This window comes from Hyaloscypha bicolor (genome assembly GCF_002865645.1).
Source record: "Hyaloscypha bicolor E unplaced genomic scaffold K444scaffold_39, whole genome shotgun sequence".
Taxonomy (NCBI): Eukaryota; Fungi; Ascomycota; class Leotiomycetes; order Helotiales; family Hyaloscyphaceae; genus Hyaloscypha; species Hyaloscypha bicolor.
The window spans coordinates 715,959-743,710 of NW_020194541.1; the positions used below are offsets into that span (position 1 = coordinate 715,959).

The following is a 27,752-nucleotide window of genomic DNA, read 5'->3' on the forward strand; positions in this document are numbered from 1 at the left end:
TGGCAAAAGCACGCCACGCCCAAAAACATTATTTATATAAAAATTGTTTAATTAATTAAAAATTACCTACTTTATAATTAGTCTAATTTCTAAATACATAACTTATTAAGTATATAAGATAAAATTTGAATATAATAAAATTTAAATATATAATATTTCTTAATATAATTATTTAATTATTATTTGAAATAAATTAAAGAAAATTAATATTATTCTTATATTATATATTATTATAAAATAAAAGAATTACAAATTTGTTATTTTAGAATAGCAAGTTTAAGATACAAATTAAAATTTAATAGTTTATTAGCTTTAAAAGCCTAATTACTAATAATTCTAAAATATAAAAGAAGGTTTTATTTATTCCAAAAAGAAAACTAAATTTATAAAATAATAAATCGAATATATAAATTTATATAAAATATTTAAAATGTCAGTTATTAAAGGCTTATATAAATAAATGAATATATTATTAATTTCTTATTAAATTCATATAAATTATATTAAAACATAAAAGTATTTATTCTTTTATTTAATTAAAGAACTATTTTATTTTTAATAAAATAATAATAAAATAATAATAAAATAATAATAAGGTAATTATAATTAAATAAATTATATAAAATTATAATAAAGATATTATTTTAGAAAAGATTAATTAGATACTATTATACTAATTATTAATATTTTATTTTATATTAAAGTGAAATATACTAAAATATAAATGAACTTCTCATATAAAATATTAGAAATTTAAACTTAAAACTTTTATTTAAAAATATTAAATTTAGTTAAATTTATTTAAATTTTAAGCTAATATAATAAATAAAATTTAAAATTTATACTTTTATATACTTATTACCTTCAATTACATAAAATTGTTCTTTTATTATATCTATAAAATCTATAAATAAAATATTATATAAAACGGATTTAGAGTTACTTAGTTATTAGAAAACAAAAAAATCGCCGAATCAAGTTTTTGTGCGGGGCTCACTTTTCCCAGGGGTCTCGGTTATATTTCGGCGACTATAGTGAAAGTGCACACCCTGTCTATTAAGCTTTTAGGTGTAAAAGCCTCTAGGGTAATAGCACAGCGACATATGATCGCCTTTACAAGGGACATGCCGATGCATCCACCCTCTTTAATTGCATTTTGATACTCCGTAAACACCGAAGAGGAATAGTAATGACATGGGAGTAAAAGTGATTTTAAATATATGGAGTGGCGATTTAGAAGAGATTTTCTCGCATCTTCCATTGCAACTTATTCCACGCCTTTGAAGCTTCTCTTGCCGTGATCTAAGTTCTTTGCGTGTACAGTATGTTCCATAACCGCAGCAGCGGCCGATATAAGGTTTCTATCCCTGGACGCACGGCGCTCCGCTCTATTCTTCTCGTCTGCGTGGCGACAGCTCCAGCAGTCAGCAGTTTAAAAACTCCAGCACTCCAGTTTACCGGCGCAACCGTTACGCTCGCAGATACCCCTTACTGGGTGGCCCCAGACCCCGTCGGAAATCTCGATCTCGGCATCATCACCAAGGTGTTTCAGAGCCAATCTGTTACCGCCGGCTCAGGTTACCTGCCCATAAGCGTGGTTCAACTGCAAGCTGGCAACGATTCTACATCGACGCTGGAGTCAATTTTCTCCGCCTACCAGGCTTCTGACGATGTGTGGAGCACCGATTTCTCTTACGGTGAGTAACTCCTAGTCCACTCCTCTCTCCCATGGCACAATTCAGCCCCTGATGTCTCGCAACGTACGCTAGTGGTTTATGTGCAGGAATTTGCAGACGTCAACCCCAAAAAGGATCCGGCCCTGTCAGACCTGTCTTCTGAGGAGCGGGGGGATCGCGTGATTCTTCACGACATCAGAGCCGAGAAAAAGGAAATCATTCCGAACGGACCCTACTTTGTTTCCTTTGAAGGAACAATCCATCAGGCCTTCCGGCTCTACTCGGACTCGCAAGAGGCCTTTACGGAATCCGTCTATACCGGGCCGACTGGCGCTCACATAGTTCTCACCGCCAATATCCCCGGTCAGAGTCTGGCCATCGCAGTTCCCTCCAGGCTCTACTACGAGTGGTCCTCTGAAAAGCCATTGGCGGGTGTGCGCATTGGCGTCAAGGATATTTATGATCTCTCCGGCATCAAGACGGGATTGGGAAATCGGGCTTGGTATGGCTTGTACCCCCCTGCGAACGAAACGGCCACGGCAATCCAGAGACTGATTGATGCTGGTGCCGTTGTGGTGGGTAAACAGAAGACGGCACAGTTTGCGAATGGCGAGTACTCGACAGCGGATTGGGTCGACTACCACTCCCCATTCAACCCTCGAGGTGATGGTTACCAGGATCCAAATTTTTCCTCTGCTGGAGCCGGTGCGTCCATGGCTTCATATTATTGGCTAGATGTTGCAATTGGGTCGGACACTGGTGGGAGCACTCGTGGGCCGGCTCGTGTTCAAGGCTTGTATGGCATGAGACCATCTCATGGCGCAGTACCTCTGGACTATGTCATGCCACTAGCTCCTGAATTGGACACAGCCGGCATCATAGCCCGAAATCCCTGGCTCCTCCGTGATGTGGCCGCAGTCCTGTACCAGTATTCTCAGGATGCGAGCAAGTCCCATAACTATCCCCAAAGTCTCCTCATCGACAGCATCCCGGAAGGGTTGGACGAAGAGACCACCACCGCTCTAGAAGGATTTCTCGGTGGGCTTAAGGCTAGCCTTAGGATCGCTGATGGGATCTCCCTTAATTTGACTAGGGAATGGGAGACCACTCGACCTGCTAGCGCCCCCATTAGCCTAGCAGGAATGCTGAATACAACATACCCCACCCTGATCGGCAAGAGGCAAAGCAAACTCGTGCGCGATCCTTTCTACGCCCACTACGCTCGTCTGCACAATGGCAGACTACCCTTTGTCAATCCGGTTCCCTTGGTACGATGGGGTTATGGGGATAGCCAGTCGGACGTGGCTTCCTCCGAGGCTTTGATGAACAAGACGATCTTTAAGGACTGGTTTGCGAGCCACATACTGAAGCCAGACAACAAAACATGCTCCTCATCAATCCTCGCCTACATCGTCCCCCCCGTGGCCCAATACCGGAATGCCTACAGGACCTCACCAAAGCCACCATTTACTTTCTCTAGCCAGTATTACAGCGTCTTCGCAGAAACCTCCGACATTGTTGTGCCCAGTGAGTCCTCCACGCTTCGTCGCTTCCCCTTTGAGATATTTAGCCAACCTCGGCCTACTAACGACTTCGCGATTTTAGTTGGGCAAACAACATATAATTCGACTGTGACGAATCACTCTGAAGAACTGCCCGTTACAGTCAACTTGATGATTGCAAGAGGCTGCGATTGGCTGCTCTTGAACTTGATTTCTGACCTAGCCAAGACTGGGGTTTTGAAGATTTCCGCAGTAGGTTCTAGTTCGGTGGATGGTGGGGAGATCTTGTTGAGGAGGTACTTATATGATTCGTACTAGCGAATAGAATGTGGTGCTTGATGCAGCCTCGCCGATGTTAACTTATTACGCACGTCTATAGAAAGGACGAACGGTGGTTTTAATAATCCGCAACAAGGATTATACTAATATTCAAATGCCAAACGGAGGATCAACCTTTTCCGTGCAAAGCCTAACTGCCCAGGCCACGTTTTACTCCCCCCTCTTTTTTGCAAGTGTTTCTTTAAACTTAAAAATAAAGAAGCAAAAAGTTGCAGACAAAATAGAGCAACTACTCCGCAGTACTTTTAATTTTGTCCCTCCCAGTACAATGCAACCTACGATAGGATCGGGACAGTCGCTCACACCAATGAACACCGCACCGAGAACAAGAGAGAGAACTTGCGACTTCGGTTAAGTCGACTCTGTAAGTCGACTCCTGTTAACCCAATCGGGCAGCGCAACATTCACTCACAACGCTCACGCCCGACGTAATACCTGGAAAAGAGAGGTTGGTTAGCCAACGCAGCTGTAACCCAGTAACATATCAAATAAAACGTCGGCCTGGTGTCTTTCATAAGATATTGAGAGATAGTTCAAGATCTATTATATTAGTCTCGTCGTGGCTTTGCTCTCTTGTAATTGTGGCAGTTATTAATATATTAGTTAACTGTCTTATTTATTCGAGGCTAGTAATAATATCTCTATAAGTAATATAATAATATCTCTGCAAGTAATATAATAATATCTCTGTAAGTAATATAATAATATCTCTGTAAGTAATATAATAATTTTACTATATTGAAATATTTAATTACTAGCTAGCCTTAAACTAAATCGAGTAGCTTGTTTGGCAATTACTCTTCTTGTCTTTTAATACCAAAACCCATAATTTTAAAGCTCATTTTATAAATATATTTAGTAAATAAGCTAGTATATATAAACTAGCTATTAATTATTAGTTTAACTAAGCTTTATTAAAAAAGCCTAATTAATTAATAAAATCATTTTTAATATTTTCAAATATAAATTAAATAAATAATATTAAGAATTTAAGAAATAAAGAATTTTAGCTAATAATCTTATATATTATAAGTTTTACTTTTATAGTAGTAATATTAAAATTTAATAATATAAATTAAGAGTTAAAAAAAGCAAATTAATTAAAAGAAATTAATATAGCCTTTTATTTATAATTAAAATAATTAGCTTTTAAATAATAAAACTAAGTTATAATATAAGCTTTATAACTTAAAAGCGTATTTACAACTACTTTATAATTCTTAATTTAATAATTATAATAAATTTTTATTTTTATTTTTATTTTATATAAAGCTTATATAATAACTTAAATAATAATAGTAATTATAATTTTAATATATTAGTATTTAAATATAAAAACAAATAGTATTCTTTTTAATTATATAAGATTTAATAAATGACTTAAAATGTCTTTAAAATTTATTATATTTTTTATAAATATAAGAAGAATTTTATTATTCTTTAAATAATAAAAGTAATAAAATTTATATTTTAAATATATTTGAAACTAATTTTCTTATTATATATATATTTATAACTGCTTTTTATTATAAAATCCTTATATTTATTATTATTAATTTATAAATATAAAGCTAATGGCTTAATATTATAAAAAAATAAAAAACAAATTAATTTGTTAGGATTTTAATATACGAGTTTTAAAATAATTAAGTAAAGAAATAAAATATCATAAATATATATTTAGAAATTATAATAAAAAAAGAAAAGAAAAACAATTATTTTAAGTAATTATTATAAAGGATTTTATTTTATAAGCTTTTCATTAAATTAGAAATATATATATATATATATATATATATTAAGCTAATAAAGGTATTTCTTTTAAGAAAGAATAAGAAAAAAAGCCTTTTAATATAAGTAAAGTAGTATTTAATATTTATTTTAAGTATAAATTAAAAGAATTACTAGAAAGACGTTCGAAAAACTCAGCTATATATGGACTATTATATTAAGTAATTGTATTTTTTTAATTGCGTGAATAAAATCCATCCCTAGTGCCTTGCGTGCAAGGGCGTCTAAATGCAAAAAAAAGGCCATGCTTTTAATTATGAGATATTGGCATGGTGTCAATTAAGGATCCTTCCAGCTGTTTTCAAATATCCTGCAAGTACACCTCTAACAGCGTCCAAACCATCTCTTTCATCCATTAAAATCCTTCTCTGAGAGTATTGTTCGAAGTGGTCCGAGAAAACCAGCAGTCATTTTCCAATCCTAGCACGCGCAACATCCACTGACCGCCAGGGATGAAATTCCACCGAAGGAATATTTGCCGAATCTAATTGCAGTCTATTCAGCACTGTTTCCTATCACCCTAATAAGCGGCTATCATGTAAGGCCTCTCACATCTCTCGCGTAGGCGTGAGTGCTACCGTCTCCACATCTAATATCAGCCCCTTTCCCATCCTCATCCCGCCGCCCTCTCGGTGCTCTGCAGCCACGCTATCTCTAACAGCAGCCGGTAAAAGTAGACACCGCGATCAACCTCCCTGAGCGCCTTTGCGTGCCATCTCTTGCCTGCCTCGGCCACCCTCCGCCCGACCTCGCGCCCCTCGTCCGTCGTGGCCAGGAACCTCACCAGCTCCGGCAGCTCCTCCAGCCCCAGGCTGACGGGGATGTAGTGCAGCCACGGTACGAGCCGCTCATCGTGCCACTCCTTGAATATCGTCGTCTTAAGCACGGCGCTATTGCTCGCGAGCAGCCGGTAGAAGCGCCCGCTCAAGCTGTTGCCGTCGATGTCGAAGACGTACTTGTACCGGTACGGCTCCGATGCCGGCTCCGGCTTTTTACGCGGGCGGAAGGCGTCGTTCTGCTCCCTGCACGCGGGCTCGTCACACGCCCGGATCTTGGTCATAGCGACGTGGTACAGCGACCTATCGAAGCGCGACGTTGTGTAGGGCATCCAACTGTCCCCGCCGCCCGCCTTGCGGAGGTAGGTGAACTTTTTCCCTTCGTCGGCGCCCAGGCCCAGGAGCACCAGCCTTTGCCGGTGGTGACGCCGCCATGTCTCGTCGTGCGTGTAACTCCCGGTATTGCTTCCCGCCCAGTACAGCGCGTCAGTCTTGCGTCGCCACGACCGGTCCCGCCACGCGCTGTAGGCGAACTGGGGCCACGAGTAGCTTGGCGCCGGGAACAAGATGTCGCCAAAGGGGCGCGGCACGGCCCGGGACAGGACGGGTACGGCATGGCCGATATGGAACGAGCTCACGGCCGAGGCGAGATAGCCGTGCGCCTCCCGGAACTCGGGGTGTGCACACAGGTCCGTCCCCCGCGTGACGTTGCGCACGAAGCGAGGCTCCTCCCCTGAATCCTCAGCCGCAAGGGCTCCGTCCACGGGCGCCTTTTCAGATGGCCCGCCGATCTTGGCGCACATATCCTGCACCTGGGGCCAGATGGGCTGGTGGGATATCTCGGACCACACGAACTTCTCGTCGCTGTCCGAGGGCGAGACTATGGGGTGCCGCGGCAGCACGGCGGGCTCGTCCATATAGTTGGCGAGGAAGGTCATGTTGGGAATGCCGCGCAGTGCCGCGCCTAGGTACCGACTCATGACGTCCGCCCAGGCGCCACAGTCCTTAAGCTTCCCCCCCGCAACAAAGCACTTCTTGATGGCGCCACGCGTCTGCCCTGGGGAGTCGCTGCGCTCCATCAGGCGCACCACGTCGGCCGGCGCCATCTTCCAGAACGGCTCGAGCGACCGCATCATCTCATCGTAGTCGTCAACGATAGGCGACGAATGCTCTCTGGCAAACGCAAACCACCTCTCGAACCCCGGCGGCGGCACTCGTCCATACCTCCTCCTGTACTCGACCACGGCACCCTCGGGGGTGGTGGACTGCCGTGCCAGGAGCGCGTCGAACTGCTTCTTGGCCGCGGCGTGCAGGTGCTCCACCGGGTGAGACTGGCTGCCATCCCTCAGTCGATAGACGAAGCCGCTCTGCACTGGGAACTTGTCTTCCCAGAAGCCAAATTGCAGGACCAGACAGACGATGCACAGCGCGAGGATCGTGAACGCAAGACTGCTCCTAGGCCTAGTCGGCAGCCAGCGGCATATTGGACTGAAGCTGCGAATCGCCGCGGCAACGCGCCGGTCGAGCGGGCGCCCATCACGCGGCATGTCGACTACTATGGGAGCACTGTTGGGTAGGTGTTGTTGAGTAGGTGCTGTTAGGTAGGCACTATTAGTGCTGATCGTAGTAGCTTGCGTTTGTGCTTTAACAACCGAAGATATAACCTAGTGTAAATTTAAAGGAAAAGCGTAAAAAGAAAGTAAGAACTAGAAATGGAAGGCGAGATTATTGGTAATTAAGGAGAGTGGCGTCATCATTTATTATTTACTGCGCCTTAATTGTGTCCCCCCTGACCTTGCCCCTGGCTGTTTGAACTGAAGCACAGATTCGCCCTCTGGGAGTGTCCTGACCGACCTGCAACATGTAGGGACTTGCAACAGCCGACTAATACATACAAATCCCCACCAAGGCATCCAAAACATAAGTCACTTTGTTGCGATCGCAACATCTCGGCCTTGGAGTAAGTATATTTGGATGTGTTGGATGTGTTGGTGTAACATCATGGTACTTCTTCGGGCTAATTATTTTGGTGAGAATTTAGGGACCAATTACAACGTTCCTGAAGTAGTTGCGGCTTTTAGCCCCGCGGTTAATGCTATCCCTGTAAGCCGGGAACTGCAGTAGCAACCTTCTCCGACTTCCTGCTTGCTATGGTTCCCTTATCCTAAAAGCCTCCTACGGTCGTCAATGAGATAGACTGTTCATGGATGACGTTGTAACCTTTGCCTCTACCTTGCATATCTAGCCTGTCGGGATCCTATAGTCCGAGTGTGATTGTGAAAATCTAAGTGCCTACTTCTTACAGGGGTCTTTAAATGTAATTTTATCGCCACCCCTCTGCTTTTATTTACACCTCTCTTAAACTTCATTCCTTTATAAAAGCGAGGATAGATACTTAAATATATGATAAATATATCGTTTCATTTAGTGAACATTGCAAAAATCTTTGTGTTATAGAAGATATTCAAAAGTAAAGGCTTGCGGATGAAATGGGCGGGATTATGAATTGACTGCAACTGACCCAGTGCTAGCGATATTCAAATACTTAACCGCTGGACTTTTGTACGGCACAGCTAAGACTTGCCTAATCCAGTAGGCACTAACAAGGCGGACCAGCAAGTTCATGGACATGCTCTTACTATAGCAATACACCGATGAGCCACCCCGACAACCGGACTACAGGTATTTAAAGAGGGGAGGGACCCGTTTGTGTTCCCTAGTGTCTTCACCACTACCACTTCTATCTCTTCACTATCTCCATTCCTGTCTCACTTTCAGGTACGAATACTGCGGCATAAAGTCATGCGACTACAGGGCACATGATGTCTCAGCCACTAATCACACGCTGTGATCAGTGAAACTAGCCTGTAAAGCCACCACCGCTAAAGTGCCCTGGAAGCACCTGTAGCTTAGTGGGTCCGTACCTAAATTATAGGCTACCTGCCCCCGTAAAAGCGAGGTTTATTAAGGCCATAGGCTGAAGCCCTGTAAGGAGTTTCAGGGATTGAAAGACAATTCTAGGGTATGCCCCTGCAAGTATAGGGGCTTGATCGCTAAAGGGCCCTATTAAGACCTCTAAGTTCCAGCGTCTGAGCGCTATAGTCACTGGGCCAACAGCGTGGCGCTATAGCCACAACCACTACAGGGCACATACGCTGAAGTCGCATGACTTTATGCCGCAATATTCGTATACAGCAACTATCCACAATCAATACAAACCTGTCAAAGTCGAGATGAAGCTTGTCGGTCTAATTCTCGTAGCTGCTGCCACAACACTCTCAGTTCAAGCTTGCAAATGCGTTGATCCTAACGGCGGTGCGGACAATGACGCCCAAACCGCGTTCTGTTGCGGACAGGAGAGTGGAACTTTCCAGTATCTTCATGCGAATACAGAAGATTATTAATTGAATAATAGTATATATTTAGTTTATATTTAAATCTTATTTATAGTACTGCTTCAAACATGTTATCAAGAGAGGTTCAACTTCCCCGGGTTATTAAAGATGCAATATAAGTTATTAAAGCTTGCTATAATAATCCCGAAGTCCCGCTATGTATGTGACTTCGGTTAGCAAATTATCTGACCTGTACATGTTGCATATATTATTAGATTGTCACGATTCCAGCCGATTAAATGAGTGGTATTACTACTATAGGCAACAGATACTAAGGGTTATACGGAGAATTTAATTAGGGCAAAAACAAGTATATTATTTACTATATAAAATGAAATATAAGGGGGATTAGGCCAGATATAAGGTCTATAAGTGAGACATCCCTATAGAAGCTTGGCCCACACGAACTTTCCTTATATATAAGGGCCGCATGGCACGATATTCTTATATCTAGTCTGTCACGGGCCAGACCTTTGTACAAAGAAGACTGGTGGTTCGATTAAGTGAATAGAATTCTCTAAGGAGAAAAGAAAGAGAAAAACGGGGAGAAGCGGAACCGTGTTCTCTGAAGTGTCCGAGCTCCCTGAGTGACGCGTGGTTGCTCCGTTAACCCAAGGAGGCGCGTCACATAACAAAGGCTCCGGCCTTTGTCATGTGACTTGGCGAAGGCTTCTAGCCTGTTGAACTAGCTAAAGCAAAGCTAGGGTCACGTGCTTGCAATGTAAACCAAGTAAAACGTACTGAATTGACTGCTGTTCTACAGTGGTGAGTAGCCCGTATATATAGCCCTGAACCCCCTAAGTCACATGTACTAAATCCCTATGCCAGCTGAACTGATTACAGCTATACAGGGTATTCCAGCCGTACATGGTATTCCAGCTATACAGGGTATTCCAGCCGTACAGGGTATTCCAGCTATACAGGGTATTCCAGCCGTACAGGGTATTCCAGCCGTACAGGGTATTCCAGCTATACAGGGTATTCCAGCTGGACAGGGTATTAAGCTAGTGCACAGCCCCATGGCGTTCGGTTCCAGGGCTTACTAAGCCTATTAGGGGCCTCAGGCCCCTAATTTCAACATAGCCGAGTATATAAATCGGGTCTCGACCTGTTACAAAATCTGCTATACCGATAACCCTCATGCAATACTCAAGCGCTAGGCTTTATCCTCCCACCCCATATCAGGAACCGCGGAAGTAACTATTGTAGTGGGGATTTTACTCCTATTGGTCACGTGGTTCTGTCATGTGACCTCCGGACGTCCGCAGTCCGCAACCCGCTTATATATTACTCCTCTTTCCTTCTCTGTTTTAGAAAACCAATCTTTACTCCTTAATTCCAGTTCTTATATATTATAATCCCATGCCATAAAAGCCTATTCTTATATATTATTACTTGTTTTATATTTCTATTATATTATATCTAATATTAGATAACTTTATTTAATTATAATTACTTATATTTCTTTATTCTCTTATAATCTAGTTTTCTTAATACTAGTATTTTATACTTAATTCTAGAATACTTAATAAAAGCTTTAATAATATAATTAATTTATTATAGCTATATATATAAATAATAGCCTTTTTTATTATAAATTTGCCTAGATTAAAATATATAATATTTAAACTAAATATTATTTGAATTCTAACTTATAATAAAAAAAAGCCTAATTATAAGTTATAAGAACTAGTATTAACTAGATATGTATATAATAAAGTTAAATAGAAAATAAGGTAAAAGAAATTAAAAAATAAATTAATATATATTTTATAAAAATAAATAAAAAAAATAACTAAATAGCCTAAAAGCAAGAAATATATATTAAAGAAATTGAAATTAGAAAAAGAAAGGCCATTTTTTATAAGAATAAGTTAATATATATTTCAAAATAAAGAATAAAGATATTTAGTAATAGCCTAAAGGCTTTTATAAGTATTAAAGAAAAGAAAAAGATATTAAAGAAAAAAAAGAGATATTAATAAAAAAGAGAAGGAATTTAAATAAGAATTAGCCTCTTTTTTAGAAGTTTAAAAGAAAGTATTTCTAAAGAGCTTGAAAGTATAAGAGATATTAGAAAAGGGAAAAAAGTATTAAAGTTTAAAGAAATATAAATAAAACTTAGTATAATAATACTGGCTAGAATTAAAAGAAAATAGCTATTATATAACTAATTTCATCTAACTAGCCGGCGTTTTAGTAGTTTTAGCTAGTATTTCTTCCTTTTTATCTTCTCCTTTTCTCTCTCTCTCTCTTTCCTTTCTTTAGCTTAGTATTTTCAATATATAAGATTCTTAGATTTTCAAGTTCTGGCTATTACCTCGATTCTGCTATTATATTTAGCTTCTTTTTTAGAAGTTTAAAAGAAAGTATTTTTAAAGGGCCTAAAGATATAAGAGATATTAGAAAAAGAAAAAAGGTATTATAGTTTAAAGGAATTTAAATAGAAGTTAGCCTCTTTTTTAAAAGTTTAAGAAAAGGTATTTCTAAAGAGCTTAAAAATATAAAAGATATTAGAAAAGAAAAAAAGAGATATTAGAAAAAGAAAAAAGAAATCTAAAATTTAGTTTTCTAAAAAAAGAAAAGTAAATTAAAAATATATAATATAAAAGTTTTAAATAAAAGTAACTTAAAAGTAGTAATTAGATATTAGCTATTAGTTTTATTAATAAAAAAGTTAAAAAGAAAAAGTTTAAAGAAAAAAGAAAAGATTATAAAATAATTAAATATTAACTCTTAGTATTAATAAAGATATTAATAAAGAATAAAAGCTTTTAATATTAATAATAAAATTAAAAGAATATAAAAGAAAATAAAGATTTTAAAAATAAAATAAAGGTATTAATATAAGATAATTATATTATTATATAATTCTATATTTATTTTTATTATTTAGAATTCTTAAGCCTTTCTAATTTAATAATTATATATATTAGAATAAAAGAATTCTTTTTATTTAATAAATATAATTATAATATTACTAAATATAAAAATATAAAAGTTTATATAATAAGTTATATATAAAAATTTAAAAAGATTTAAATTATTTCGAATTATTTATAACTAGTAAAATAAATTAATTAAGTATATAAATCGAGTATAATTTAATTATTATTAATATATCTTGGCTTTTATAAATTAGTAAAATAAAGAATGATTTGTTTTTGTTTTTATAATTATAATATCTAAAATTATAATTTCCTAATATTTAAATATATTTAATCTAGGGCTATTAAATACTAATATTTTTATTTTAAGATATTATTAGTATATTAAAGAATTCTTAAAGTTATTTAAATTATTTATAAATATTTATAAATTATTTAAATAAAATATAAGTAATAAGTAACTTAAAAAACTTGAATGAAATAAAATAATTATTTATAAATAATATAAATAATAATAAATAATTATATAAAAGTTATATAAAAGTCATATAATTATAATAAATTATTATATATTTTTAAAAAAAAATTTAACTAAGGTATATATTAAGTCGCTTTATATAAGCTAAGCTAGAACTTATATAAAACTATTTAAATACTACTTTTCTATAATAATAAACTAATTATTTTCCTTAAAATCTTGGTTTTTCTTTTTTTTCTCTTTCTTTTTCTTTTCTTTTTTAGCCTCTTCTAATTTATCTTAAAATAATCCCTAGCTTTTTAAATAAGATATTATTTTAAAAGTACTCTTATTAAATCTATTATATAGTTTAGATATAATAAGAATACTCTGAGAAAAAAACCTCTTATTAGCTATTAAGAAAGCCGGAATTCCTAAATATTTCCTAGCTATTAAAGCTAATATAGGAAATCTAGTAATATTAGACTTCTAATAGTCTAAGGGCTTAGTCTATATATATATTAATACTAATATATTAAAAAATATTAAGAGAATATTAAATAGATATTTAATAGAATTTAAATAACCTTTTTTTTTCTTTTTTTCTTCTAAATAAGTTATTAATTCGTCCTTTATTTTAAAGAACGAATTAGTAAAATATATATTCGAGCTATTAGAATCGGAATCGGAATCGGCTATACTAATATTTGAAGTATTAGATCTAGCTTGAAATATATTATATTTATATTTATATCTAAATTCAAAAATTAATTATTAAAATACTAATAGCTAATAAAAGAAAATACTTATATATTATAATTAGTTTTTAATCTATTATATATATCTAAAGATATATTACTAAATAAGCTAATACTAGTTAATTCTTTTTATTTAATTCGAGAATTAAGAATAGAAGCTAAATATAAAGCTTTATTTCTATTATCTAAAATACCTGTTTTAGGATAATATTTTCGAAAATTAGCTATATCTTTATTAATAGTATCTGCAAATGCTTTATCCTATTAAATATTAGTATAAAAATATTAATAATATAAGAAAAGTTTAAAAAAAGACTTATTTTAAATTTCTTTTTGAAATTTTCTAATTTATTATATATTTTATATATTTCAGGTATAATATAATATATAATAGAGTAATTTTCGGCTTGTAATTTAGTTATTACTTTAATAAATATTGAAATTATATTTAAAATATTATTTAAATAAATAATTTTAATATTAGTTAAAACTAGACTTTTATTTTTAAAAGCTTTCGAGTTAGAGCTATTAATAATTACCTGAATAGCTTTCTATATATATAAAAAGTTCTTTAATATATAATAAATTAAAGACTACTATATTTTTTAATCTATAAATAATTAGTATTAATTAATAATTTAATAATTAAAGAATTAATTATTTACTAAATTAAAGAAATCGAATATTTTTTATATTAAAAGCTTTAATCTAAACTTCTAATAGCCGTCGGTTCTTCTAATTATATTTAAACTTATAATAGTTTTTCTAACCTTTCTCTAAATTAATAAATCTAGAATTTATTAATAAAATTCTTATAAATTATATAGGAAACTTATTTATTATTTATTCTTTTTCTTTTTCTTCTTTATTTTTAAATTCTTTCATATCTTACTCGTATAAATTTATAGAATAAAAAGTATTATAATTATTTTTAATAAGAGCTTTTAAAATATTTTGAATTATTAGATTTAATATATAAGCTATATAAGAAATATCTCTTTAAAATTTAATGCCTTTTTTATTATAATACTTTATAAAACCCTTTAATAAGATATTATTTAAGCTAGTATTATCTCGAATAATAGTAAAAAAAAAATATTAGTAATTATATAATTAAATTAAATTTAAATTACTTATCTAGTAATATTATATTTAATATTATATTATTTTAAAGCTTTTAATAAAGCAGAAAGAATATAAATACCGGAGTATATATTATTTAAATCTTTTATAGCTAATAAATAAAATTTTAATTTAAAATTCTTATTTATAAAATATCTATAATATATTAATATATATTTTATTTAATAATTATTAGAATATATAAACTTATATAATAATTCCAAAAAGGCCTTTTAATTTATACTTATTTAAGTATCTAAAATAATAGAGAAAATTCCTTAAGAATTAATATTTTCTTTTAATTCTTTTTTAATATTTAAACTCTTTTTAATATAGTATAATTTGAGCTTATTAATAAGAGCCTTCGAGTATATAGCAGGTATTTAATTATTAAATATTAGTATATATATAAATAAAGAATAAGATAATAAAAGCTTATTAATTTAAATAAGATATTAGCTTTTTAAACTTTAGGAAAGTAATAGCCCGAAAAGAAATATTATTATTATTATGGTTATTATAATATACGGTACTAGTAGGGATTAGACTAGAGCTAGAGAGGCATCTGGTATCTGAGCGAGGCATCTGTAGTCACCTGATTATTGCACGTGACCCCGAGCTTAAGCTAGTACGTGGGCCCGTATATAGCTTGCGATTATTTAGATCCGAGGCTTCTTCGAGATCCTCTTCTCTCTTTAGCTTTGAATTATTGAAATAGAGATAGTCTAACTATACTTTCCAGGCCCTAGATCTTATACTCATAATAATTATTAATAATAAAATTTAATAATAATTTCTTAAAGTAATTAATAGTAAAGCTTTCTTTTTATTATTCTAATTACTTATTAAAAAGGCTAGTTATAGTTATTTATAAGACTTAACTAGAAGCTTTACTTTTACTTATTAAATATATTAGTAAATATATCTTTTTAATTAATAATAAAATAACTTATTATTATTATTACTATTCTTAAGATTCTTAAGATCTATAAATCTATAGGAATACCGAAAATAAAAGTAATAATTACTTATAAAAATATATATTTATTAATTAAGCCATATTTTACTATTAGATTAATTAATAAAAAATTTATTAAAAATTAATATATTAACTTATAAATACCCTCTAATTATATACTTAATAATATATATATAGAGGTCCTCGATATTCTCTTATATAGGATTTAATATCTTCTCTAAATAGCCTTTTTTAAAAAGAGAAGCTTGCTTATTAAATAGTTTTAATTCGAAATCGGAGTAATTTTGATTTATATTAAGCTTAATTAAGGAGTCTTAAGATATTTTCGAGTATATTAAGTATATATAAGAATATATAAAATATAAAGTAATATAATAAGAGTAATAGTTAATTTTTTATAAATAATTAAAATATATAAAAGAAGTAAAATCGAGAAAAACAATATATTCTTATAGAAAGTTCTAATATTCTAAAGTCTGTATTATAATTCTTCTAATTATAAAGGTTTACTTTAGTTCAAATATTCTTATTCTCTAATTCCCAATTTTTAGCTCATATATTAATAATTTAATACAATTATAATTTATAGAGGTTCTAGAAGTATTATTAAGGTTTAATTTATTTATTATATACTACTATTACCTAATTAGCTAGTAAAGTAGTACTAGATACGGGACTACTCGAGGCCTTACTTAATTAAGCTAGCTTATTATATATATGGATTATATATATTATTTAAGTTATTTATAAATATTTATAAATAACTTAAATAATATATAAATAAAATATAAATAATAAAGTTTATATTTAAATAAAATAAAATAATAGCTATTATTTTATTTTATTTATTTAATATATTAGGTATTATTTATTATAAATTATATTAAATATATATTATTATAAACCTATAAAGAAAGCTTATAAATAAAGTATTTATAAGAGAAATTATTTATTAAAAATTCTAAAATAAGAAAAAAAGAAAAGATTTCTTAAAAAAAGAACTAAACTTAAATATAAAATATAGATATATAGCTTTAGCGAGCCGCGCTAGTCCTAATTAGGTACAGATCACGTGATATAACAAGAACTATTATAAATATAGCTATATTAGCTTTAGTTTTAGTCTTAATTCTAATTTCTTTTTTAAAAATAACTTTAATTCTAATATATAATACTATTATTAAAGCTTTTTTTTATTAAAAATATATTAATTATAGCTTTAAATAGCGGCTGTAATAAAGGCAAAAGTAATTAAAAGAGTAATAAAGCCCCAAATAAATAAAAATAATATTTATAATTATTAGTTTACTAATAATATATAATATTATTATATAAGTTATAGAATATTATTTATATATAGTTAGTAAAGTTATTATTTAGAAGTAAGAATTATAGTATTATAGTATTAATATATAATTCCTAAATCTACTAAGCCTAAAGGAATCTAGTCTACTAGTTAAGTTACTAATAGGATGCGAGGTTATATAACTATAACCCGTATCTCATATCTCGTTATTTATATCCTATTACTTATATCCCGTATTCCGTATCCCATAACTATATATATAACTCCTAAAGAAATAGCTATACTAATACTAGAAACTCTTTAAAAAATACGAAAAAATAGTATTTCCTTCTAATTATATATAAATTTCCTAATCCGGCCTAGTACTAAATTCCCAAATACTTTATATATCTATATTACTTCTAAGGGTTTTAGTTATATATTAAAGGCTATAGCCTTTTATATATAACTTCTATTCCTATAATATTCTCTTATTTTATATATCTATTTTCTGCCCTATCTATATTCGACTTATTTCTCTATATCTAATTATATAATATTTATATTAATTAGGTACTTGAGGGTATTTATTAGCTTTAATTTCGTTATAAAATCAATAGAATTCAATTCTTCCTTAATCTATTTGACTTCTATAATCTCTTATTATTTATATATCTAGTAAAGATATATTATATTAATTATTAGATACTTTTTATAAGTAGTTCCTAATTTAATAAGGCATTCGTATAATAACTTCGAATTCATATAAACTACTAGTAGTAATTCTATTTCGAGTACTTTTTTAATTATAGATTTAACTAAAGCATTTATATTAAAACTATAAGCCATATTATAAAGTTCCGAAGCTAGAATACTTCTAGTAATTCTCTTATATTTAGTAAAGAACTAGTAAATAATATTAGTATATCTAGTTTTATTTATTAGAACTAGAATATATCCGATTTAGGAAAAAGATCTCTATTATTTGCGAATAAAGTATTTATAAAAATAATTAAATATAAGAACTTCTTTACTAGCTTTATAAATCCCAGTTTTCTAATAATATTCTCAATTTATTATTAAATGCACTTATTAAGTACCTTTATATTAGTTTCCGAGAATTTAATAGCTTAAGTAGTAATTAATAAGTTATATAAAGCTTCTAGTTAATAAACTAATATAATATATATTCCTCTAGTATATTAGGTAATATATTAGTCCTTAATAGAGAGATCTTAATAAATAGTACCCCTATTACTTATAGTAGTAATATTTCTTATAGAAATAATTCGGAGGTTTTTATACTAGTATTTCTATATAAAAGTAATTCAAGTAATATTCGTATAAATAATATTTTTATTAAACTTGAGATTATAATTAATAATAAGGTATTTATATTTCTTAGCCAAGAACTTAGCCTTATAAAGTTTTAGTTACTTTGCTTTTATAAAATTATTAGTTCTAATAAATAAAGTATTATTAGTTTAAAGGCTAATAATTTTAAAGAATTACTTACTATAAAAGAAATAAGAATTATAAGTTAATTATTTTATAAAAAGCTTATTAATATAGTAAAAATAGTAAGTTTTAAACTAGTAGTTCCTAGCTTCTAGTATACTATATAGTAGTTTTATAACTTTTAGAACCAAATTATTATTTAGATTTAGCTCTCTAGTAAGCTTATAAGGTAAGTTAATATAAAAATTATAGTTAAGTAAGGTTATTAATTAGATATAAGCTTGCGAGATATTATATAAATATAGTTCTATAATATTTATTATTATAGTAATAATACTAAGAATAATTCTCTAGCTAATATATTAAATAGTAAGTAATTATATTAATATTATATATTTCTTATTATTATTATAAGCTTAAATAACTAGTCTTAATTTCTTAAACTCTTTTTCTATATTCTTATTCTTAATCTTATTAATAAACCGGGAATTAAAGATATATATTTTCTTTAATACCTGAGATCTAGAAGTAATCTCAAATATACTCTTTTTTAAAAGGCTAATAACTTTAACTTAGTAAGAGTTCTTATATAAGTTATTATCCTATAGAAATACTATAATATCCGGGTTCTTATAAAGGTATCCTCTACTATACTTTAGTAAAATGGCAGGGATAATAGGAGGAATTATACTTATATTACCTTTAGTATTACTATAGAGTTCGGAAACAGGTTTAAGTTCGGAGCCAAGTTCGGGGCTATTAGTAATAATCTTAATATCCCCTATATAAAAGAGCTTTATAGAGATTAAGCAGAAAGTAGTATTACTATATAATAGAGCTAGTATATAGTTCCCTCTATTAATAGCTACTAGTTTATATAGTTTATTTTAACTATTAGGTTAACTAGTATTTCTTTTATATTATATAAGAATATCCGAATTTAAGAGAAATTTATAAATATTAGTAGTATTAGAACTATTTCGGGTATTTAGGATATACGCAATCTAGTATCTAGCTTAAAGCTTCTAAATTTCTACTATTAGTTTTTTAAATATTACTAATTACTATAATATAGTTAATAATAGAATATTATATTTAGTTATTTAAAGTAAAGTACTATAAACTAAAAGAGTTAGGATAATATTATTAGGTCTAGCGGAATTATTAATGGCCTTAAAAGCTATTTAAAGTATAATATTTTTATTAATTCTATTAATTTTGGCTATAATAATAAAATAAGTATATTAAATCAGGCTATAATAGTATTCTATAATTCCGACGGAATTATAAGCTTTTACGGAAATAATTTTAATCTTGGTTCCTATAGTATTTGCAAGCTAAGTAAATTTCTTACTAGTAAACTGCTTTCTGGTATCTACTATAATCTAATCAGGAGAGCCTAAATAGGTATTAATCTAATATTATTTTAGGGCATTCCAAGTATATAATATACTAATATTTTAAAGCTATTAGCTAGCTTAATATTAAGTGCCTTTATTAATAATATAAAATATAGGCTTATCGGAAATATAGAAAATATTAATAATAATAAAGTAATTAAAGCTAATATTATTTCTTAGGTTAAACTTGAATTATTCTAGTAATTATTCGAATTTCTGGTATTACTTATAGTATTTTATAAGATACTTAAGGGTTTTTATATTAATATTATAGCCTGCTTATTCTAGTATATTCCGGAACTTATTAATAAATAAATAACTAAAATAGTAATATAAATATTATAATTTAACCTCTATAAGAAAGCAAGAATTATAAATAAAGAATTCGGAAATAAAGCTTTATAAAGCAGTATTCTAAAGCAAGAAAAAATATTTAAAATATTATACTATAAGTATAAAGCATTTATTAGAAATAATAAGATAATTAGTAAGATTATTAAAATAAACCCCTAGCTTATTTATATTAGCTAAGCTAAGTAGAAATAAAGTTTTTATAGGTATAATATAGAATTATACTTACTTAATGAGTATTCTTACTATTATAGATCTAATAAAGGATATAGATCTAATACTAAACTAGATATTAACTTAATTTTTAGTAGTTTTATTAAGTTTAATACTATTATTAGTCTGCTATAAAGCTTGGAATTAGTTAGAACTAGTAGTTAAGAATTTAGAAGCTCTGGTATTAATTATAACTCTATAAAAATAGTAAGTATTATATCTTAATATATTATTAATTATAAATATTTAGGTATTCTTTATTTATTTAGTAAGCTCTAGGATATGGTTTTCGCCTATTATCTAGTATATAAGAGAAAGAGAAATAAAGTTATTTATAAGGGTATTAGTTATAGAAATAGTAGGAATAAGGGCTATAGGAGTAGCTAGGAAGCTTTTAATAGAAATATAGTAGGAACTAGAATAATATTTCTTTTCTTTATTTATTTCTATTAGTAAGGCTTTAAAAGTATTACTTACTAGTTTATTCTTATTACTTTTATTATTCTCTTCTCTTTTGAATTTAGTAATATACTATATATAAGTACTACTAAAGTATTTATTAAAGTTATAGATATTTCGGGATCTAAATTAGTAAATATTTCTATTCTTAAATTAAGCCTTTTTAGCCTTTTATTTTTCTAATATATGCTTTTATAAATAGTATTTGGGTTTCTTATATATAAAACACGACTTTAGAATATAATTATTATAATTATAGGACTTAAAATAATTATTACGGGTTCTGAAGTTATAGCTAGGTCTATATTAGTAATTTCCGGATAAATAGTAGTTTAGAGAGTTTTAAGAATAATATTTTTAATTAGTAAAGAGAATCTGGGTATTAATCTATTATTTCTTTTTATAAGTAGTAATAGATAATTAGAGCTTATTAATAAGCTAGCCGAGATTATTAGAAGAGTCTAAAACTATATATTAGTATACTAATAAGCCTTAATAGGAAGTAATAATCTTATTATATAGGAATTTAGTAATTTATAAGACAGGAATAAGGCTATATTATAATTTATATAGGTTATTAATTAGTATTTAAATAAGCTCAAATATTGTCTTTTTAGGGTCTTTTACTATTATAATTACTAAGGTAATAGTATTTTATTTATCTAAATTTTAATAATAGTAACCGGGGCCTTTAAAGAAACTATAAATATTTATATAGGCTTCTTTATATATATATTAAGAGAGCTAGTTATTATAGAAGTAGTCTTATACTAGTCCCTTTAATATAGTAGAAAAAGCTCTTACTAATACCTTTTCTAGAAGCTCTATATATTAGTAAATATTAAGGAAAATAGCGAGTTTTTAGTTAAAACTACTATTAGTTCTATTATATTTCTATATCTCGATATATATCTTTACTATTTCTCTAATTAGCTTTATAATAAGAGAGCTAGCTAGAGAGCCATTTAAAGGTAATAAAGGTAATAGGAAATCATTAGCTTTAGCTCTCTATAATCCGGTACTAGCAGAAGTAGTTATAAATAATAAAGAGGTAATAGGTAATAAAAAAATATAAGTAATAATTAGTTTAATATATTAATTTCTTATAATATAATTATTTAGGAATATATATAATAAGGTAATAGGGCCCGTTTTAAGGTCTTATCTAGTAGTAATAATAATACTATTAGTAGTTTAGATATATTACTTTTTTCTCTAAATAATATTAACTAGGAACTATATAATAATAAAGTAACTATAGTTATATTTAATATAAATATTATTATATTATAAAATAGCTCGTAATTAGTATAATATGTATTAATCTAGTTAATTAAATATCTCAAGATTAAAGTTACTAAAATCCTTTTTAAATAATTCCTAAAGATCCTTATTAGTTAATTTTTTTACCTTATACTAAAATAATCTAGTATTAAGGTAATTCAGGATTTTCTTATTATTAGAACTAGCCAGGTTAATACTATTCTTCTATTTCTTTATCTATTTGTATTTATCCTAAAGATTTACTATCCCAAATCCTTAGGGCTAAGCCTTTCCCGATATATATATATAGTTTATAGTAAGAGAAGTTTAAGAATAAAGTAATTCGTAATAGGTTTATAAAAAGGGTTTAGTAATAAAGATATCTAGATACCTGATTTAGATACCAGATATCTAGTTTAGATACTAGATACCTAGTTTAGATATCAGATATCTGGTCCAGATATTAGATACCCTAGATATCTAGAGATATTATAGGTATTAAAGTAAATATTTTGCTTTTAAATATTTTATCTATAATAAGAAATTTAGGAAGTGAAATATTATAATTCCGGGAGGATCTAAAGCTTAAAGAACTTGATTTAATAGTAAAATCGAAGTAGTAGTTAAAGAGCTTTAAGGGCATATATAGGATATATATTCTGGAAAGAGTATCCCGTAGATACGGGTATTATATAAGTAGAAAAGATAATTTCCAAGAAAGTAGTCTTGGGACTAAAAGAAGTTAGTTTTAAAGAATAATAAAAGTTAAATAAATAGATAATCAAATAGCTAACCGCTTATTAATTAGCAAGAACTAGGGTCTTTTTCCTTAGGCTACCGGATGCTTTTTTGTAAAGTTTAATAAGTAATTTCCCTCTTTAATATAGTTAGATTAATATTACTAAGGGCTATTAGATGCCTCTTTTAGTATAACTATTCTGTTTCTAATCTATATATATAAACTAATTAGTATTAGTTTACTAGTAATATATGGTACCGTTATATAAGTTATAGAATACTATTTATATATAATTAGTAAAGTTATTATTCAGAAATAAGAATTATAGTATTATAGTATTAATATGTAATTCCTAAATCTACTAAGCCTAAAGAGATCTAGTCTACTAATCGAGTTACTAATAGAACGCGAGGTTATATAACTATAACTCGTATCTCATATCCCGTTACTTATATTTCATTGCCTATATCCTATATCTCGTATCCCGTAACTATATACGTGACTCCTAAAGAAATAGCTATACTAATAATAATATATCTTTTAATAATTTAGACTTAGTTTATAATATTCTTTTTTATTAATAAATTTAATTAATAAATTTCTTTATTTTTTAATTTTTTAATTTTTTTAATTTTTAATTTTTTAATTTTTATTTTTAATTTTTTAATTTTTATTCTTTATAATAATATTTTAATCTCCTTATATTACTTAATAATATTACTAAAGTAATAAAGCAAATTAATAATACGGCTAAAATTAGAGAAATAAAGCTATATTAGAGTAAGAAGCTAAAGAAATTAGAGAAAAATAAGGCAAATCTAGAAGGAAGCTTAATATATATTTATAAAACCGAATTCTTTTAGGCTTATACTATTTATAATAATAAAATGAGATTAAGAAGCTCTTTTAAATATTATATAATTATAAAAGGCAAATTTAATAGTACTTATATAAATTATAAATATAATAATAATAAAATCTATATTTTTTATTAATTTAATACTAATTTTATTAAGTCTAAAAAGCCTTGCTTTGTATTTATAAAACCCTTTATATTAAAGCCGTAATTATTTATAAGATATAAAATTAGAAGGCAAAGGGAAAGGAGGTTATAGTAGAGGAGGAGAGTAAAAATACTAGAAATAAAGAAAATAAAGAAAATAAAGAAAATATAAATAATTCGAGTAATATAGATAGTATAAAGAATATAGAAAATAAGGGAGATATATCTTGTAATCCATGGGATTTGCCTTACGGACCACGCAAGCTAAGGGAGGGCTAGGAGTAGTCGAGAATAAGGCGTGTATACTGTACTTTTTTTTTTTAGTGAGATTTGGGGGGGGGGGTGTACGGGCGCGAAAATCAAAAGATCAGAAAATCACTTTTCGCTTCTCGGTTTTATCGACTAGCCTGCTAATGGCCTCAGTAGACGCTCTAGTGATACGTAAGTTGTCGTAATGATTAAGCCTCTCGAAAGACGAATGAAGACCATGTCAATAGCTGAAGTCTGCTTAGAAATCTACAAGAACACAAGGTAGTGCTAAGGCACGGTATGATTTGTAAAGTACAGTCGATTACAAATGTAAAAGGGGCAAGGGTGGTGAGCGGGACTGGATCAACTATAGCTACTTGTAAAAACATCAGATTTTTAGCGTAAAAATCTGATGTTTTTACAAGTAGCAGTAATCAGGCAGCTCTCTCTCAAAATATTCTAGAAAGGGAACTTTAATGTGACTCAGTTTTTGTCAAATCCCGAAACCAGGGACCAAATACAACTCGATAGCAGTTAATCTGCTCTCAATAGATACTATTGTGACGTGGATATAAAACAAGCAGTAATATATAGAGAATTGAATGGGTTTCCACAGCGAGGGATCACAGCATACGAGTGAGATGTGGAATTAGTGAGTGAAGGTTGGTTGATTTCTAAGAACTGAGGAGGAGAGAGGGGTAATGTGGAGCGGACTGCGGACTGTACGGACGTCCGGAGTGTTGCAATGTTTTGGAGGTTGTCGACTTGATTTTTCAGCTTACGCGGGGTAAGCACTCTATATATACATCTGGTATATAAACTACAGTGTACCAGCGTACACTCAGTTCCAACACGGAGGTCACATGAATAAGCCACGTGACCAAAGGTAAAATCCCTACCACACTCTGAAAGGAATAGTGAACAGTTTAAGGCACCAACCGTGGCGCACCGGCTGATCCAAATGTCTCGGGGTCTAAGCCAAATATATAAGTGTTGTTGTATTGTCTAAGCATGCTGGACTCGAAGACAATTCCCTTCTTAGATTTATCGAGTAGCCATACTGGACTCAAGACTACGATGCCAGTCGGAACTCAAGATGCCAATTCAATCCCTTGGGATCCAAACAACACATCCTTCCCATCGAGAAAGGACCTGCTTCGACTTCCTGATGCACCCGAAGACGCCGCCTGGGTCTGGGGAAAGGCAAATTGATTCCTGAATGCTGCCAGACGAAGAAGTAAACTGATCCCTGGTATAGGACGACTGCTGTGGCCGCCTTAACCTCCTGACGCCCAACCGCATCAGAGCCGCCAGCACCTACATCAAGACAGGAGAGTTGATCCCGATGGACCTACCCACTAGCATCCCCGCGACACCGGCCGCGGGCCGCCTCCCTTTCAAGCACGAAATCAAGACCCTCGCGCCCGGTCTCGCCTACGACGACATCTACGCCCTAAACACCCAGTCCAGCACGCAATGGGACGGTTTCCGACACGTCGCCCACAAAGGAAGCCGCAAGTTCTACAACGGAGTAACAGCGGAGGATTTCGCAGGATCAGATGTCGCTGACCTTGGCAAAGGAAGTATCCATCACTGGCGAGACCAGATTGGAGGGATCACGGGAAGGGGCATCTTGCTTGATTATCGGAGTTACGCCGATAGTCTTGGCCTGAGATACGACAGCGCGTCTAGACATTCGATCTCCTATGGCGAGCTTGAGGCGTGCGGGAAGTGGCAGGGCATTGATATTCGACCGGCGAGCCAGGGCGGCGATAGCCAGGTTGGAGATATTCTATTCATCCGCTCCGGCTGGGTGCATGACTACTACCACCGCAGCGAGGATGAGAATCGTGCTCTCGCATTACGCAGCATTGAGGAGACTACGTTCGCCGGCGTGAAGCAGGAAGAAAAGATGGTGGATTGGTTGCATGACTGCTACTTTGCGGCTGTCGCGGGCGATGCGCCTGGTTTTGAGCGGTGGCCGACGGAGGAAAAGTGGATGTTGCATGAGTATTTGTTGGCATTGTGGGGGATACCAATTGGGGAGATGGTAGATCTGGAAAGGGTGAGTGAGGTCGCGAGGAGGGAGGGGAGGTGGACGTTCTTTTTCACAAGTGCGCCGTTTAGGACGATAGGTGGTATTGCGAGTTTTTTGAATGCGACTGCTATATTCTAGGAAGGAGAAAGAATGTTAGTTATTCATGATAGCTGGTTAGGATCTCTAATTAAATTCTTCATTCTAGCATATAGCGCTTTATCTTTTCTCAATGAATAAAGTCCATTTATAGCAACTATGCATTCTCTACTAATTAGTGCTGTCGGCCTGCAACAAGTCGACTAATTTGTTATTAGTCTTATATTAAATAAAATTCTCAATCGCTCTATTCTTAAATACCTTATAGCCTTGTAACACCCGGCAAGAGTTAATCTCATTCTCTTTATTATTAAAGTTTGTTATTATTATGCCTTTTAATATAAAGCCTTCTTTTATAAGTATTTTTTTAAATTAATTAAATTCAAAGCTAATATATTTCTTATTTCTATAAAAACTGTTTTATAAAAGCTTAATTAAAGGCAAAAGTCTTTAACTTTTATTTTCTTTAAAATAGATTTATATTTATAAAAGAATTTAATTATATAAAATAGCTTTTAAAATAATATTATATTTAATTAAAATATTTATAACTTAAATTTTAAAGAAAATATCAAAAATTAAATAATAATATATTATTATTTCTTATATTAAACTCTAACTTTAATTGCTTAAATAATAATACTAATTAAATTAAAGCTAATATTTTAGCTTAATTTGATTTATATATTTAAGTAAAACCGCTATTTTTATAATATATAATTATTAGTAATAGTATTTTTTAGGGGCTTTAAACTTTTAAACGCTTTTTAATAAAGTTTTAGCTTAATTAAAATAAGGCTTTAAATAACTTTTATTAAAGAAAAATATTATTATAAAATAATTCTAGTATTAGTCTTTTAATATTAAATTTAAAAACAAATAAAGTATTTATTAATACTTAAAATATATAAAATAATAATTATAATAATAATTCTTAAATAAATCTCTTAAATCTTTTAAAACCTTTAATAAATAAAGTAATATTATATCTTTTATATTAAAATTATTATTTTTAAATAATTATAAATACTAATAGCTTTAATAATATTTATTATATATTTTATTAAACTTCTTTTTGAATTAAGGTTTTTTAATAATTTTTATTAAGCCTTTAAAAGATTATAAACTAATTAAATATTAAATTAGCTTTAAAGCTATTAAAGATATAAATTCAATATTTAATTTTATAAAAATATATAAATCTTTTAATATATTAAAATTATTTTATATCTTTTTTTTATCTTATATAAAAGTAATATATTGCCTAAAGAAATATAATTTAAAGCCTCGAAAATTAATAATAATATTAATATAATATATACCATAATTAAACTCATATTATATTACTAATTAAATTAAAAAAAACTATATTATTTATTATAAATATATATATCTAATTATAATTATAAAATTGTTTTTAATAAAAAATTAAAAAAAAAGTTTATAAGCTAATATATATTTTAACTTAAATTCTTTTTATAATTATTTTTCTTATTTACTTTTATAATATTAAAT

General features: G+C 30.4%; 3 protein-coding genes across 3 annotated transcripts; 2 read left to right on the forward strand and 1 right to left on the reverse strand.

Annotated features, from left to right (window-relative positions):
• Positions 1-1,274: 1,274 nt before the first annotated feature.
• Positions 1,275-3,624, forward strand: K444DRAFT_650885 (amidase signature enzyme). Its single transcript, XM_024885670.1, has 4 exons — positions 1,275-1,672; positions 1,713-1,760; positions 1,889-3,203; positions 3,282-3,624. Exons 1-4 carry the CDS (start codon positions 1,325-1,327, stop codon positions 3,494-3,496), a joined length of 1,926 nt encoding a protein of 641 aa, XP_024741166.1. The 5' UTR covers positions 1,275-1,324; the 3' UTR covers positions 3,497-3,624.
• Positions 3,625-5,625: 2,001 nt separating this feature from the next.
• On the reverse strand, positions 5,626-7,848 carry K444DRAFT_609217 (glycosyltransferase family 90 protein). Its single transcript, XM_024879533.1, has one exon. It carries the CDS (start codon positions 7,629-7,631, stop codon positions 5,922-5,924), a length of 1,710 nt encoding a protein of 569 aa, XP_024741167.1. The 5' UTR covers positions 7,632-7,848; the 3' UTR covers positions 5,626-5,921.
• A 17,141-nt stretch (positions 7,849-24,989) lies between these two features.
• On the forward strand, positions 24,990-26,383 carry K444DRAFT_609219 (uncharacterized protein). The gene is made up of 2 exons (XM_024879534.1): positions 24,990-25,306; positions 25,362-26,383. Exons 1-2 carry the CDS (start codon positions 25,115-25,117, stop codon positions 26,277-26,279), a joined length of 1,110 nt encoding a protein of 369 aa, XP_024741168.1. The 5' UTR covers positions 24,990-25,114; the 3' UTR covers positions 26,280-26,383.
• Positions 26,384-27,752: the final 1,369 nt, after the last annotated feature.